General features: G+C 40.9%; 1 protein-coding gene across 4 annotated transcripts in view; it reads right to left on the bottom strand.

Annotated features, from left to right (window-relative positions):
• Positions 1-2614: 2614 nt before the first annotated feature.
• AXDND1 (axonemal dynein light chain domain containing 1) overlaps positions 2615-17409 on the bottom strand; it is a 103352-nt gene continuing 88557 nt past the window's right edge. For 3 of the 4 annotated variants that reach the window (XM_060197761.1, XM_060197763.1, XM_060197762.1), the window contains exons 24-26: positions 16124-16206; positions 13807-14039; positions 2615-2893 (exon numbers count right to left, since the gene is read on the bottom strand). In XM_060197761.1, coding sequence (XP_060053744.1) covers positions 2811-2893; positions 13807-14039; positions 16124-16206 — 399 coding nt within the window. In that variant the 3' untranslated portion in view covers positions 2615-2810. Of the gene's footprint in view, positions 2894-13806; positions 14040-16123; positions 16207-17409 lie in introns of those variants that run through there. The other variant, XM_060197764.1, reaches the window with a different exon arrangement.

Genomic DNA, 17409 nt, shown 5'->3' with positions numbered 1-17409 from the left:
TTATGAAACTGATAGGGGTGTGATGGTATAGTGAATAGTCAGTCTTTAGAATCTAGAGAGAGCTGATGGTGCTGTGTGATGGAGGCTTCTTCTAAGACCCAGGTGCTACTTTCCAACTGGTTACTGACTTTTCAATGATGAGCAATAAAATCACAAACCAGAACAAGTACTAGGAAACCATGTTTCCTAAGAAATTTACTATATTGTAGTATCCTTGTTCAGCCAATTAGGATACAATAAACAAGTATGTTTCACAGTTATGAAGACTGGGAAATCAAAGATCAAGATGCTGGTAGATTTGGTATCAAGTGTGGACCTTCTTCCTCTTAGAGACAGTCATCTTCCTGTGACCTCACATGACATGAGGAGGAAGGGAACTCTCTTGGGGGCCTCTTCTCTAAACTCACTAATCCCTTTCATATCGACTCCACTACTGGTACCTCATCATCTCTCAAAAGCTTCATCTCCTAATACCTAATGGAAATTAGGGTTTAAACATATGAATTTACCAGTGTAGGGAATATGCAGTGTTGTGCTAGCAGTAGGCTGATACAAAGGATAAGGTTCCACCATGATCAAAATGACATGGCTATGAGAGAGACACGCCTATTAACAATTCTGTAACCACAGTATTCCAGGATGTTTGGGAGTTGACTTTTTGGTCTGTCTAGACTTGCATTTATTGTATGAGTATGTGAGAGTACATTCAGGGCTGGTGTAGTGCAAGCTGTTGGATTTGAGATCTTCAGGAAGTGGTGACCCTAAGGAGACTTGCAGTTGCCAGGGTCATCTTGACTCACCACAGAAGTCATTCTAAATTCTCCTGGTAAATCTGGGCGGCCCATACAATATCCCTGCATTCTGTACTGGGGGTCATGGATTACTCTGGCTAAGTGGACCCCACTAGATTACTCTTGACTGTGCCAATGTTCTTTGGTAGTCTGTTTGGAACTATAAGATCTCTGATGTCCTAGAGAATTCTGGCTTATGTGTCAGTGCATTTGCTTGGCAGTTGAGCTGAGCAGTAGTAGAGAATGTAAGTCAAATCCTCTGGAAAAAGGGTCATCAACTGCACATCAGTTTCTCCTAACCTTGCAGAATTCATATAGCACTGTAACTGAGGGCTTGGACTTTGCAGTCAGACTCACCAGAATTTTCCCTTCAGAAGGTGCCAAACACCCACCAGCCCCATCAAGTGTGAGGTTCAGTCTCTAAATGCCATCCTGAGGGATAAGAATCTCATGCTCAGAAATGAAGTTTCTGGTTTGTATGAAAATGATCTCTCAGGGCTGGGCAGTGGCACACTGGGTTAAGCACAAATAGTACAAATCACAAGGACCAGTGCAAGGATCCTGGCTTGAGCCCCTGGATACCCACCTGCACTGGGGTTGCTTCACAAATGGTGAAGCAGGTCTACAGGTGTCTATCTTTCTTTCTCCCTCTGTATCTCCCCCCCCTCAACTTTTCTACTCTATTGAATAAAATGGACAAAATGGCCACCAGGAGTAGTGGATTTGTAGAGCAGGCACCAAACCCCAGCAATAAGCCTGGAAGCAAGCAACAAACAAAAAACATACTTCCTTTCTGTAAAGTAAGAGATTCAGAAAAATTATTCTGTAATTCCACCAACAAGTCCCCAAACCTGCAAGAATCATCTAAAAATCTCTTTGGGAAGGTGAAGGACAGGGTTGGCTATACCCCAGCAGATGTAAACTGTGTGCATGAGCCAATAAGCTGAGTGTTGCCTGTCTTTTAGGCCATGAATATAGCCAGCTGTCTAAAGAAACTGATGTTTCATGCAGTGGTCTCAGGAAGATTTCAATAGCATGCCTTTTGCCTTTTAATGATGGCTTGGGGAAGGCCTGGCCAGGGGCTGGGCCTAAATAAAGCTGGAAGTTTTGGAGACAGGATTTCTGAGGTCTAAGGAATGGGCAAAGGTAGGAGATAAATCCAAAGGAACACTAAATTTGTGAAGCCAAAGCCCACACAGAAAATGTATCCTGAGTGTTTGGAGCCAGAAAGGTAAGACCAAATGCAAGTGTGCTGGGAGCAAGAAAGTAAGAACCACCCTTACAGAGTGACTGCCCAGAATGCACACTGGTCCTTTGCTACTTGTATGCAGATTATTTCAAGTCTAGATAGCTCTAGGGTCATGAATAGGGCAGACAAATGAAGCAAGAAAAACAAAAACTAGAGATTCTTGGTGAATATTCAGTTGGACCAGACCCACTGAAGGAAACCTGGTAGCCTATCAGCATTATCAGCTGACCTACTAAGATTCAGCAAGCTTGGGGAGACCCATCAGCTTCTTGACACTGGGCTTCAGTTTCATCTTTTAAGAAATTTAGGTATCAATATCTTCCCCCACCCCCTTCCTAGAGACATTATGAAGTTCAGAGCTGAAAAATGCTTGACATTCCTAATAAATCTGAAAATGTTGCAGTCACCTTGGGACATTTTCAGAATCCTCTTCTCAATTTGGAAAAAAAAAAATGTTCCATTTGTTACTCTTTCTGCAGAGTTCAAAGTCTCCATGAAGCATTATTTTCTTGATGTAAATCGACACATTTTCCCCCAGCCTTCTTTAGGGTATTAATTGAAGAGGCTAGTCAACTTTTGCATAAGCTGTTTTTAATCTGGGAAATAAACTAATGCACTAATCTCCATGTCATCACTGTGATTTTTAAGGGGAAATAAGTCCTTGTTGCAAAGGGGGTGTCTCCAGTGAGCCACACTGCTAGCTCTATAGGGACCTATGAGGGGTAGGATCACTGTGGGGAGCTATGTAAGGTGCAGCCATGCTATGGGTGCTATTTGGGTTTCATCTTGTGATTGGATTTAGTCTTGGTTCTGGATTTAGTGTTGGGAATAGTATCTTCCTTGCGCTGTTGTTCTGAAAAGACAAAAATAATTTGAATATTGGTAACTATCTTAGAAGTACTAAGAATTTTTTTTTACTTTTTTATTCATTAGTGAGAAAGATAGGAGAGAGAGAAAGAACTAGACATCACTCTGGTACATGTGCTTCTAGGAATTGAACTCAGGACCTCAGGCTTGAGAGTCTAATGCCTTATTCACTGCACCACCTCCCTGACCACACTAAGGGTTTTTTTTTTTTTTTTTTTTAATTTGTTAGTTCAAGGTCCGGAGGAAGGATCCCAGTTCATGCCCCTGGCTCCCCACCTGCAGGGGAATTGCTTCACAAGCGGTGGGGCAGGTCTGCAGGTGTCTATCTTTCTCTCCCCTTCTGTATCTTCCCCTCCTCTCTCCATTTCTCTCTCTCCTATCCAACAAAGATGACATCAGTAATAACTACAACAATAAAACAACAAGGGCAACAAAAGGGAATAAATAAATATAAAAAATTAAAAATTATTAGTTATTTAATAATGGCTTACAAGGAAATGATTCCACACTGCACGTACCACCACAGTTCTGTGTCCTCCCCCTTCCCTCTGGCTCTGCACTCTCTCCCCAAGTATAACCATCATAGTTTTCACAAGGTATTAGAGATGATGGCTTGACTACTTAAAAAAAAAATAACTTCATGTGTATCCATTCTTTATATTGCACATATGAGCAAAAACATCTGCTATTTGTCCTTTAGAGAAATGCAGGTCATTTGGTAACAACAAGAAGCCATGAATACAAACACCAATTTGAAGAACTTCAAGGTACTATATTAGATAAGAAGAATGAGAAAGATAAAAGATTAAAAAGTACTAGAGAGAAAATAACATTTAAGACATTGAAAGCTGGGGGGGGGGTAGATAGAATAATGGTTATGCAAACAAACTGTCAAGCCTGGGGCTCTGAAGTCCCAGGTTCAATCTCCCGCACCACAAGCCAGAGCTGACCAGTGCTCTGGTATTAAAAAAAAAAAAAAAAAAAAAGACATTGAAAGCTATGCAGTTAAGTATGTTATATATAAAAGTACATATATGGTTTATACATAAACATATATACACATCTAATAGAGTTGTTTTAAAACTGTTGTTTCACTGTTTTTTGCTTGAGCATTTCTTCCTCCCCCTTAAAATTTTTTTTTTTATATTTATTCCCTTTTGTTGCCCTTGTTGTTTTATTGTTGTAGTTATTGCTGCTGTTGTTGTTGGATAGGACAGAGAGAAATGGAGAGAGTAGGGGAAGACAGAGGGGGAAGAGAAAGACAGACACCTCCAGACCTGATTCACTGCCTTTGAAGCAACTCCCTTGCATGTAAGGGAGCTGGGGGCTCGAACTGGGATCATTATGCTGGTCCTTGTGCTTTGTGCCACCTGCACTTAACCCGCTGCACTACTGCCCGACTCTTCTCCCCTTTCATGCTTTAAAGTTGTAACATATTTTTATGGCTTGTGTTTCTGAGTCTGTTTTACTGTGTATCACCTTGTTGAGTGTTAAATTGTCCTTGTTTCTCTCTCTGTGTTTTGATTTCCCCTTCATATTTGGATTATAGTCTTTGAGCAGAAAAGTCTGATGTGCATCTGACTATACTGTCTTTTTTTAATTAAAAAAAAAAGGAGACGTTAACAAAACCATAGATTAAGAGGGGTACAACTCCACACAATTTCCACCACCAGATCTCTGTATCCCATCCCCTCCCCTGATAGCTTTCCTATTCTGTATTCCTCTGGGAGTATGGGCCCAAGGTCATTGTGGGATGCAGAAGGTGGAAGGTCTGACTTCTGTAATTGCTTCCCCACTGAACATGGGTGTTGACTTGTTGATCCATACTCCGAGCCTGCCTCTCTCTTTCCCTAGTAGGGTGGGGCTCTGGGGAAGTTGAGCTCCAGGACACATTGGTGGGGTTGTCTGTCCAGGGAATTCTGGTCTGCATCATGCTAGCATCTGGAACCTGGTGGCTGAAAAGAGAGTTAACATACAAAGCCAAACAAACTGTTAAACAATCATGGACCTAAAGGCTGGAATAATGCAGATGAAGTGTTGGGGGTACTCACTGCAGACTATTATCTTTTGCTTTCAGGTATATATTTTGCCCTAGTTTATGAATACATATGAACATATGCTCTATTTTATGGGACCTGGTCTATATCTAGGTTTTGGGACTTTGTTAGGATGTGAACATCCTGGAAAGGAATTAGAGAATACTATGAAAGGAAAGGTCTCACCGGAGTAATGAGGGTGAAGGGTTGGCATTCCATGCCTGACATCTCTGGACACAGTCTGAAGTGAAGCATGCTCAGGTGGTACTCATTGCATTGATTAGGTTGGGATCGGCGGATGCAATATCATTTGGTATGAATTGAGAGAAGCATGCAGGAAAGTGAGCCCCACCCCAGAGGTTCCAGGACTGGGGGAAATATAGGCTCTATAGTGGAAGCAGGAGGTTCCTGCTGTCTTAGAGTTTAAGAAGACAATAGATAGTTATTGCTATAGTCACATTATTTGGCAATTGGGTTAACTTTGAAAAATCCCTTTGTTAGGATTTGTTGTATCATACACACCATCATCTATTTTATGTCCCTTGACATTATTTGTATATAGCTATGCCACCAGTTGCTTCTGTTCTCCCTGGACTAAGCTTTTAAGAGAGTCAACATATCAAAGACTCAGCCTATGCATTAAAAAGACTCAGTCTGTGCTTTAAACAGTTTGAGAAATTCTATCAGTTTTTCCCCTCTCATATTACTTAAATAGTGATTTATATGATTACAAATTAATAGGGGTGTACATAAACACCATTCCCAACACCGACTATACTGTCTTTAAGGGCCACATTCTTCTTTTTCCCTGGCAGCTTGTAACATTTTTTAAGTTTGTCCTTGATTTTTTTATAGTTTCATAATGATGTGTCTTGGTCTATTGGGGTTTGGAAATTTGGGAGTTCTTTTTGATACCTGAACATCTACATCCTGGCCAAATCCCAAACTTGGACATTTTTCTGCTATTATTTCTTTGAATATGGGTTCTATTCCCTTCTTTCTCTCTTTTCCTTCTGAGACTTCTGTAATTCTTCAGGAGGGCTCTTAACATCAAGTTTAGTCTCTCTGATACATATAAAGTCACTTCTATGGGATCAACCTGAATCTCTGACCCCACTGGGCACCTATCCCACTCCGTCACCTTGTTCACCTTGTTCACACACTTGTACTGTTTTCAGTGCTTCTCTCGGCTCCTCACCTTGGGACCCAGTGAAATCAGAGACTAAGCCAGTTTTATCTCTGGAAATTTCCCTTCTCTATGCCTGTCTTCACTCACAGCTCAGAACACAGTGACTTGCTAGTTATTCAAGATAACTGACATAAAAGTATGTCTTAACTCTGTCAGAATCGTCTCTCAATTAAGTATTCACAGACTCCTTTCTATAACAACTTGAATTGTCCATCCTGTTACAGCTCCCAGGGAAAGAGTGATATGGCACTGAGACAAAGGTGGGTGGCACCGCACAAGCCATAAGGATATATATGGGATTGCTTTGGAGGTCTCTGCATTCCCCCCCCCCACGTGATGCAACAGCCGTCTCACGCCCCGCACGTGATGCGCACATTCCCCCCCTCCCCCAAGAAGCTGCCTGATAACTCAAGGAATGTTTATCTTTGGGATGTTTCCATAGAAAATGTCAAAGTTATCCATATTGCATGGAGATTGTATTCCCTGAAGCTTTGGAAAGCTTCATTTGTGCCCCCTCCCTTTCTAGACTCTAATGGGTGTTGCTGAAGAGAGAGGGGGGATGGGGAGCTGGGCCAAGACACACCCAGTTAAGGGCACATATTACTAAGCGCAAGTAGCTGAATTCAAGCCCCTTTCCCCACCTGCAGAGAGGACACTTCATGAATGGTGAAGCAGGTCTGCAGGTATGTTTCTCTCCTTTCTCTATCTCCCCAACCTCTCTCAATTTCTCTCTTTTCTATCTAATAAAAATTTTAGAGAAGTAAAAATGTAGTGCCAGCACCAAGCCCCAGTAATAATCCTGGTGGCAATTTGAGAGGCAAAGAGGGAAAGAGAGAAGGACAGCTCTGCTCTGTATCTGTATAGTTTACTGTTTGCAGGGTAGGGACTAAGTATACATAGATACCCTCTACCTAATATTAAAAGTTTTTAGGGGATATAGAACTTTGGTGTTGGGTGTAGTGTGGAACTGTAAATTGTAATCTTACAATCTTGTAAAAAAAACTATTAATAACAAATAAATCATAATGGGCAGGAAAAAAATCTTTTATTCTGGATTTAACCAAATCTCCAAGGCCTTTATGGAAATGGACCAAATGAAAGTCACTCAGTCCCTATGGAAGTAACTTCTTCAGTTTAATTTGGAAGTCTTTTGTATAGTTTGCATAAGTGTTATTCTGTAATTTGAAAGAACTCATTTTCAAATCATCAGGATAAATACATCATAATATGAGAAGATGAATATTTTTAATTCATGAAAACTATCAAATATATTCAAATATAAAACTTAAGGATTATTACATTTGGGAAACAACTTTTTTTTCCTCCAGGGTTATGACTGGGGATCAGTGCCTGCACTACACTACAAATCCACTGCTCCTGAAGCCATTGATTATTATTTATTTTTGATAGGACAGAGATAAATTGAGAGGGGAGGGAGAAAGACAGAGAGGGAGAGAGAAAGACACCTGCAGACCTGCTTTACCACTTGTGAGGCAACCAACCCTTGTAGGTGGGGAGCCAGGGGCTAGAACAGGAATCTTTGCATGGGTCCTTGAGGTTCATACTATATGCATTTAACCTGGTGTGCTACCACCTGGCAGCTTGGGACTAAAAGAAGGAGAGCAAATGGGCTCAGACTTTTTTCCCCCATACAGTCATAACACACAAATGGTGCCAGAGACTAACTAGACTATTGCTTTTGCGGGGGGTGGGGGGGTAGGTAGAGAAAGAGGGTGAGAGAGGAAAACAGACAATATGTATATTCCCCATACTGCCCTGTGCATGAGTTGTTGTTTCTGGAAACAGACCACAGTTGAAAATGTATATTCGGACAAAAGAAGAGACTCAAGCAGATTAGAGCATTAGAGCACTGGAATTGAATCTAGAGGCCCCCAATTCAATCCCCGTTTCTACCATATGTCAGAAGTAAGCCGTGCTGTTTCCCTAGCCCCACTGTCGGAAAAATAAATGAGTAAATAAATCTTTTTTAAAACTAAGAAATATCTTCCAATATAGAATGTATTGAGGATTTCTTTAGGGAAGAATATAACCATTATGAGAGCACACATGCATTTAAAGAGAAACAGAGAGAATGAGAAAGACACTGTGGTAGGAGCTGTGTTCAAACCTGAGTTGTTCACATGACAAAGCAGAGCACTATCCAAGTGAGCTATTTTTCTAGCCCACTCACTCCCTCTAAATACCAGGTTGATATTGTATGTTATTAAGGTAGATTAATATAGCATAGTTTAACTTCTATTTTCTTTATATAACTCTCTTGATTGGTGATGTAAATTATTTGTTTTTCTCCTGCTATCTACAGTGATACACTGAACATCTTTGTGTAATCACTTTTTTGTATGTAGTATATTCTTAGACTAAATTCTCATTAGTGAAATTATTTGGTGAAAGTATGCATATTTTAAGACATAGTCTTACATAATTGGAGCTTAATTTTCTGAAAGGATTATATCTATCTATCTACAAAATACTATCTGTAAAATTAACTGCTCTGCCCCATCTGTATTCTTGTTTTAAAATGTTTGCTAGAAATAAAACTAATTCCCCACACCTATGGACATCTAATCTTTGATAAGGGTGCCCAAAGTATTAAATGGAGGAAGAAGTCTCTCTTCAATAAATGGTGCTGGGAAAACTGGGTTGAAACATGCAGATGAATGAAACTGAACCACCTTATCTCACCAGAAATAAAAATCAACTCCAAATGGATCAAAGACTAAGAGGAAAACAATGGATGTTAGACTTAGAGGAAAACATTGGTGGAATTCTTTCCCACCAAAACTTTAAGGACATCTTTGATGAAACGAACCCAATTGCAAGGAAAACTAAAACAGAAACAAACCAATGGGACTACATCAAATTGAAAAGTTTCTGCACAGCCAAAGAAACTATCACACAAACAAAGAGACCCCTCACAGAATGGGAGAAGATCTTCACATGCCATACATCAGACAAGAGACTAATCACCAAAATATACAAAGAGCTCAGCAAACTTAGCACCAAAAAAGCAAATGACCCCATCCAAAAATGGGCAGAGGATATGAACAAGACATTCCCTACAGAGGAGATCCAAAAGGCTAACAAACATATGAAAAATTGCTCTAGGTGGCTGATTGTCAGAGAAATGCAAATAAAGACAACACTGAGATACCATCTCACCCCTGTGAAAATGGCATACATCAAAAAGGACAGCAGCAACAAATGTTGGAGAGGTTGTGGGGACAAAGGAACCCTTCTGCACTCCTGGTGGGAATGTAAATTGGTCCAGCCTCTGTGGACAGCAGTCTGGAGAATTCTCACAAGGCTAAACATGGACCTTCCATATTACCCAGTAATTCCTCTCCTAGGGATATACCCCAAGGACTCCATAACACCCAACCAAAAAGATACTTGTACACCTATGTTCATAGCAACACAATTCGTAATAGCTAAAACCTGGAAGCAACCCAGGTGCCCAACAACAGATGAGTGGCTGAGAAAGCTGTGGTATATATACACAATGGAATACTATGCAGCTAATAAGAACAATGAACCCATCTTCTCTGACCCATCTTGGATGGAGCTAGAGGGAATTATGTTAAGTGAGCTAAGTCAGAAAGATAAAGATAAGTATGGGATGATCCCACTCATAAACAGAAGATGAGAAAGAATAACAGAAAAGGAAACTCAAAGCAGGATCTGACTAAATTTGTAGTAGGGCACCAACGTAAAAACCCTGGGTTGAGGGTGAGGGTGGATGTTCAGCTTCATGGGGTGAAGGGGAGGCGGGAGGGAGGGGTCATGGGATGGGACATAGTCTTTTGGTTGTGGGAATGGTGTTTATGTACACTACTATTAATTTGTAGTCATATAAATCACTAAGTAATATGAGAAGGGAAAAACTGATAGAATTTCTCAAACTGTTTAAAGCACAGACTGAGACTTTTAAATACATAGGCTGAGTCTTTGATATGTTGACTCTCTTTAAAAAAGCTTAGTCCAGGGAGAACAGAAGCAACTGGTGGCATAGCTATATACAAAAAATGTCAAAGGACATAAAATATGGTGATGGTGTGTATGATACAGCAAATCCTAACAAAGGGATTTTTCAAAGTTAACCCAATTGCCAAATAATGTGATTATAGTAATAACTATCTATTGCTTTCTTAAAGCCTAAGACAGCAGGAACCTCCTGCTTCCACTATAGAGCCTATATTTCCCCCAGTCCTGGAACCTCTGGGGTGGGGCTCACTTTCCTGCATGCTTCTCTGAATTCATACCAAATGATATTGCATCCGCCGATCCCAACCTAATCAATGCAATGAGTACCACCTGAGCATGCTTCACTTCAGACTGTGTCCAGAGATGTCAGGCATGGAATGCCAACCCTTCACCCTCATTACTCCGGTGAAGCCTTTTCTTTCATAGTATTCTCTAATTCCATTCCAGGAGGTTCACTTCCTAACAAAGTCCCAAAACCTAGATATAGACCAGGTCCCATAAGATAGAACATATGTTCATATGTATCCATAAATTAGGGCAAAAATACACAATAGTCTGTAGTAAGTCAGTATCAAGTTCATAATGAAATAGTGTCTACTTAGACTTAGATACCCTTCTCACCTGCTTCCTATTACAGTTCTCTCACTCACTCCAAAGTTAACCTTATCAAAGAAAGGACTGCAAAAGTTGAATAAGGGGAAGAGACTGGCATACTTTAATGATGACTCTTTAGTCACTTTAAGGCCACTCCATCAGCTGGGGCCCTAATGGGGAGTCCTGAGATTCCTAAACAGAATTGATGGGCAGGCCTAGTCCTCGAATAAATCCCTCTCTCCACTGTTACTGGTCATTTCTATCAGGAACAACAAAATAGACCCCTTTGTTGGCCCCCATTGGACCTTGCCTTCAACCTGGATCAACAATGATAATGTTCCATCCTCCGAAGGGAGACTGGACAATGTACTCTATGCTACACCTGAGGAAGATAGGTCAATATTGGGGCAGCATGGAATGTTCCTACTCATGACCACAGAATGTGAGCTCAGATCTAGAGGGATGCAGAGGTCACACAGGCTCCTAAGCTAATTATGGGCCCTGGATCACATCAAATCCATGGGGTTTACAGTCAACAATATTTATACCCCTTTCCCATATTAGGGAGCTACTCTCTTCCCTGATCCAGCTTTTTGGTCCTTTTTCCAGCTATGACATCATCTCCCCAGACAATAACTTGGATCCACTGGCATATCAGATTTCAGGCTCAGGGGCAAAAAGAAAAAAAAAAAAAAGTAGTATAGCCACAGGCCCTTTGGAATTTAACTAAAATATGCATACTTGCTATCTACAAAATGGAGGAAACCCCCCCCCCCCCAACTCTTCATCTGCACTATTCCAGCCCTTAGGTCTATGATTGGTCAACAATTCGTTTGGCTTTGTATGTTAACTCTCTTTTCAGCCACCAGGTTCCAGATACTAGCATGATGCAGACCAGACTTCCCTGGACAGACAACCCCAACAATGTGTCCTGGAGCTCCACTTCCCTAGAGCCCTTCCCCACTAGGGAAAGAGAGAGACAGGCTGGGAGTATGGATCGACAAGTCAACTCCCATGTTCAGCGGGGAAGTTACAGTGAAGCCAGACCTTGAACCTTCTGCATCCCACAATGACCTTGGGTCCATACTCCCAGAGGGTTAAAGAATAGGAAAACTATCAGGGGAGGGGATGGGATACAGAGATCTGGTGGTGGGAATTGTGTGAAGCTGTACCCCTCTTATCCTATGGTTTTGTAAATGTTTCCTTTTTATAAATAAAAAGTTTTTAAAAATTTTTAAAAAAGAAATAAAACTAATTTCTCTTTACTAGCCTCAAACTGTCAGCCATTTGTTTTTCTTTTTGTGAGTTATCTGAATCAAATCATTTATACTTTGTAGTCATACATATGTCCCTCATTTTAAAATGTTTGAGAAAAACACTAAAGATACTGAATTCTTGTAAAATAAATGTCACCTAAGTAAGTTTCCATTCACAAATACACCCTAAGTGAAGCAAACTTTCCTGCATGCTTCTCTGTCAATTCATACCAATTGATACTGCATCTGCCGATCCCAACCTAATCAATGCAACCAGTACCACCTTGGCATGCATCACTTCAAACTGTGTCCAGAGATATCAGGCATGGAATGTCAACCCTTCAGCTTCATTACTCTGGTGAGACCTCTCCTAGCTCATAGGACTCCTTAATTCTATTTCAGCAGGTGCACTTCCTAATAAAGTTTCAAAACCTAGATATAGACCAGAGGCCATGAGACAGGGCATATGTACACATGTATCCATAAATTAGGGGAAAATATATACCTGAAAGCAAAAGTGCACAATAGTTCACAGTGAGTCAATAAATGAAACAAGCAAGTAAAAAGACCTAAAAAGACACCATAAAGTACCTAATGAACTAGTTTCTACTTAGACCTAGATAACCTCCTCACCTACTTCCTATTACACTTCCCTCAATCACTCCAAAGCTAACCTTGTCAGACAAAGTAAGGACTATAAAAGCTGAATGAGAGCAAGAGACTGGCATACTTTAATGATGACTCTTCAGTCACTACCAGGCCACCCTATCATATGGGGCCCTAGTCAGGGAGTCCTGGGATTCCCATATAGATATGAGGGGCCTAGACCTCAAATAGATCCCTCTCTCTACTGTCACTGGTCATCTCCATCAGGAACAACATAATGGACCCCTTTGTTGGCCCCCATAGGACCTTGTCCTCAATGTGGATCAACAATGGTAAAGACTGTTCCATTCTCTGAAGGGAGGCTGGAAAACATACTCTAACTTCCACTTGAGAAAGATGGGTCTTGAAATTAGTGCATCCTGGAATGTTCCTACTCGTGACCACAGAATGCAAGCTCAGACATACAGGGATACAGAGGTTACATAGGTTCCTGTGTGAATATGGGCCTCAGATCAAATTGATGGGGTTATAGTCAACAATATTTATATAATTTTCCCATATTTAGGAGCTGCTCTCTTCCCTGATCCAGCTTTCTAGTCCTTTTTCCAACTGTCACACCATCTCCCCAGAAAATAATTTGGGTCCACCTGAATATCAGATGTCAGCCTCAGGCAAAACCTAGTAAAGTCAGCCCCTTGGAATATATCTAAAATAGACCTACTAGCTTTTTTCAAAACAAAGACCCTAAATCTTCCTCTGCAATATTCTTGCCTTTACGTTCATGATTAGTCAACAATTTGTTCTACTTTATCTCAACTCTTTTTCAGCCACTAGGTTTCAGATGCTACCATGATGCCAACCTGACTTCCTTGGGTAAATGACCCCACCACTGTGTTCTGGAGCACTGCCGCCTCAGAACCCTGCCCCACTAGGGAAAGAGAGAGACAGTCTGGGAGTATAGATTGACTTTCCAATGCCCATGTTCAGCAGGGAAGCAATTACAGAAGCCAGACCTTCCACCTTCTGCACCCCATAATGACCCTGGGTCCATACTCCTAGGGGGATAAAGAATAGGAAAGCTATCAAGAAAGGGGATGAAATATGGAATTCTAGTGATGGGAATTGTGTGGAATTGTACCCCTCTTATCCTATGATCTTATTAATATTTCCATTTTATAAATAAAAATTATATAAATTATGAAAAAATAAACATCACCTTTATTTGTAGGTGTTAAGCTTGTTTGTGGTTTGACCTCTTCTTCCTCTTGTTTTTCTTCTTCTCTTTCTGCGTCATACTCTTCCTCTTTCCCTCCTTCAGCCTCCTTCTCAATAAACTTCAATGCCTCTATTTCTTTCTCCAGATCTTTATTTTTTATAAGGGTATGATGAAGCCTCTCATTGATATCCTCAAATTTCTCCTCTGCTTCTCTGGCTCTGCTTTCGACCTGTCTGGTGTGTGCAAAGTCCAGAGAAACACAGTAAAATTGGAAGTTTAAAAAATAAATCTTATATCTAGAGCTACTCATCTAACACAGGCAAAGGGATTAGATAAAGGTACAAACAGGGGAAGCTGTACCACCAATAAGCAGTTAAGGATGGGGTGCGGGAGTCTGAGAGCTATTCTAAATACAATAGTTACAGATATGTTGTGAGCTAAGACTATAACATATTCATTCTTAGTAAAAGCTGACTTAAGTATTTAGAATTCTCCATCAATAGCCAGGGAACTCCTTTGCAGGCATCACTGTTGGTTATCTCTTCATTGATGTGAATTGTAACAAACTAAATCTAACCATGTGCCTTCTTTTGAGCATCTCTGAAACTAGTTTTTAATAATCAAGAAAAGCAGTTTGAGATATACTTGATTATATGCCTATGCTCTTCTCTTGGTATTCTAAACCATCATAACTGTATTGCCTTTCTTGTTCCTTTTCCTGTTGGATATTTTCTTTTGGGGGGAGATTGATAGTTCACAGTACAGTTGTTGGCACATGGGTACAGTTTCCTATTCTACCATTATAGGTGTCAGCAACACACTTTCAACCCCAAATTATGTATCCGGTCCCCCTACCTTTCTCCCTCCCCAGAGTCCTCTGCTTTGGTGCAATACACCAAGTCAGTCTAAGTTTTACTTTATGTTTCCCCTTTCTGTTCTTAAGTTCTTCCCTTAAGTGAGGCCATCCCATATTCATCCTTCTCTTTCTTGCTTATCTCACTTAACATGTCTCCTTCAAGCTTTATTCAAGAAGAGGTGAAGAAGGTGAATTCATCATCTGAAATAGCTTAATAGTATTTCATTTTATGTATATATACCAAAACTTTCTTAGCCACTCATCTATTGTTAGACACCAAGTTTAAGCTATTTATTACAAATTGTGCTGGTATGAACATAGGTGTACATAGATCTCTTTGGATGGGCGTATTTGGTTCCTTAGGATATATTCCCAGGAGAATTATTGCCAGGTCATAGGGAAGGTCCATTTCTAGCCTTCTGAGAGTTCTTCAGACTGATCTCCACAGGGGTTGGACCAAATTACATTCCCACCAGCAGTGAAAAGAGTTCCATTCTTTATTGTGTACAGTAATTCCTTCCAGTTCCTCTATTTCTCTAGTTTGTCCTTTATACTGAGGTTGTTATACTGAAGTTGAGTACAGCCATCCCCCCACATGTACACACATAATTTTACCCTCTCCATCTCCAGAAAAAGGATGGCACTGAGTTCACTGTCTCTAATAGAAGACCTAACCGATACCCCCAGTGAGAATAAGGGAGAACCAGTAAGCCGGGAAATATGGATTTATTAGCCAAACTTCCTGTCAAATCCTCTTTTGTAAAATAAAAAATTATTAATATAATCATTTTTTCAATTTTATAGGACAGTTGTTAATACACAGGTATGGTTTCTTTCTTTTTCTCCCCCCCCCTTCTTTTGTCTCCAGGGTTATCGCTAGGGCTCAGTGCCAGCACTATGAATCCAATGCTCCTGGTGGCCATTTTTTTTCTTTTCTTTTTCCTGCCCCTCACTTTTTTTTTTTATATTCATGATTTAATAATGATTGGCAAGATTGTGGGATAAGAGGGATACAACTCCATACAACTCCCACTACCAGAGTTCCATATCCCATCCCCCCCACTGGAATTTTTCCTATTCTTTATCCCTCTGTGAGTATGGACCAAAGATCTTTATGGGGAGCAGAAAGTGGAAGGTCTGGTGCCAGTGGCCATTTTTTTCCATTTTATTAGATAGGATAGAGAGAAATTGGGGGGGGGGACAGAGAGGGAGAGAGACAGAGAAACACCTGCAGACCTGCTTCACTGCTTGTGAAGTGTCCTCCCTGCAGAGGGTAGCAGGGACTTGAACCCAGATCCTTGTGCGGGTCCTTGTGCATAGTACTATGTGCACTTAACCAGGTGTGCCACTGCCCACCCCCCTGGGTACAATTTCTCATTCCTCCATGCCATCATTATTTTTTAATGAGAGAACTGATTAGTGATTCTCACCCTTTTAATCACTGTGGTATGTCATACTTACATTAACTTCTCCTGTGTGTGTTCAATTATAAGCATTGCTTCAAGATACTTTTGGGCCAATACACCTTGCTCAGCTGATTCTCTCTGACAAGAGAAATGTGTACTATGAATGGACCAAGACTCCCAATACTTAGTACTTTTAAGTTTTATTTATTTATATTGGATAGATGGAGAAATTGAGTGGGAAGGAGGAGAGAGAGAGAGATTGAGACCTGCAGCACTGCTTTACCACTCATGAACCCCCCCATATAGGTAAAGGCTGGTGGTCTTCAAACCAGGTCCTTGCACACTGTAACATGTGTGCTCTACTGGTTGCAATTCTGTCCTGAATTTCTGGTTTCTAGCCCCAGGAACACGTGTGAGCACTATGAATAGCACTGGAGTAAGCTCTGTAGAGAGTGGAGCAAAGGGAGCCAAGATGGTGACTTGGAAGCAGCAGCTGGCATGAGCTCCAACAAGCAGCAGCTTATGACTCTGGATAGGGTAGGAGATTCTCTGGATAGGGCAGGATACTAGGTCGTCAGCAGGAGGGTGGATAAGGGGTCCTTAAGGGTGACACCAAGGAGGAGTCCTATAGCTCACTCTTGGGTGAGAGTGGAGCAAGGTTGTGGTATATTTCCTCTGTCTCTTCCTCTGTCTCTCTCTTGCTCTCAAAAAATAATAATACTATTCCTCTCCTTCAGGTTCATGGAGACCATTCAAGCAGTACAGCACATGGACAAGGCCTGAATTGATTCCTTAGGCTGCATGAGGATCCCACTGAGTTCCCATAGCCACTGTTTAAATTTTCCCAATTTACTAGTAATTCTTGTGGTTGAGGGAATGTACTTAACACCTTATTGCGGTTCTCCATAGAGTCTGCTGAACACTCTTCCCCACTTTTTTTTTATTGGGGAGATTTATAGTTTACAGTCAACAGTAAAATACAGTAGTCTGTACATGTGTAATATTTCTTAGTTTTTCACATAACAATTCATCCCTCTCTAGGTCCTCCTCTGCCATCATGTTCCAGGAGCTGAACCCTACCCCCACCTCTACCCCAAAGTCTTTTACTTTGGCGCAATACATCAAACCCGGTCCAAGTTCTGCTTTATGTTTTCTTATTTTTGAACTTCTTTTAAAATCATTATTAGTGATTTAATAATTATTGAAAAGATTGTGAGATAAGAAGGCTACAACTTATAAAATTCCCACCACTAGAGTGCTATATCCATGCCATACCCCATCCCCTTCATTGGACGCTTCCCTATTTTCCCCACCACCACTTTCAGGGTTATTGCTGGGGTT

Source organism: Erinaceus europaeus, chromosome 9 (genome assembly GCF_950295315.1).
Source record: "Erinaceus europaeus chromosome 9, mEriEur2.1, whole genome shotgun sequence".
Lineage (NCBI taxonomy): Eukaryota > Metazoa > Chordata > Mammalia > Eulipotyphla > Erinaceidae > Erinaceus > Erinaceus europaeus.
The sequence above is the reverse complement of the archived record's forward strand: the minus strand, read 5'-3'. Positions and strand labels throughout refer to the sequence as shown.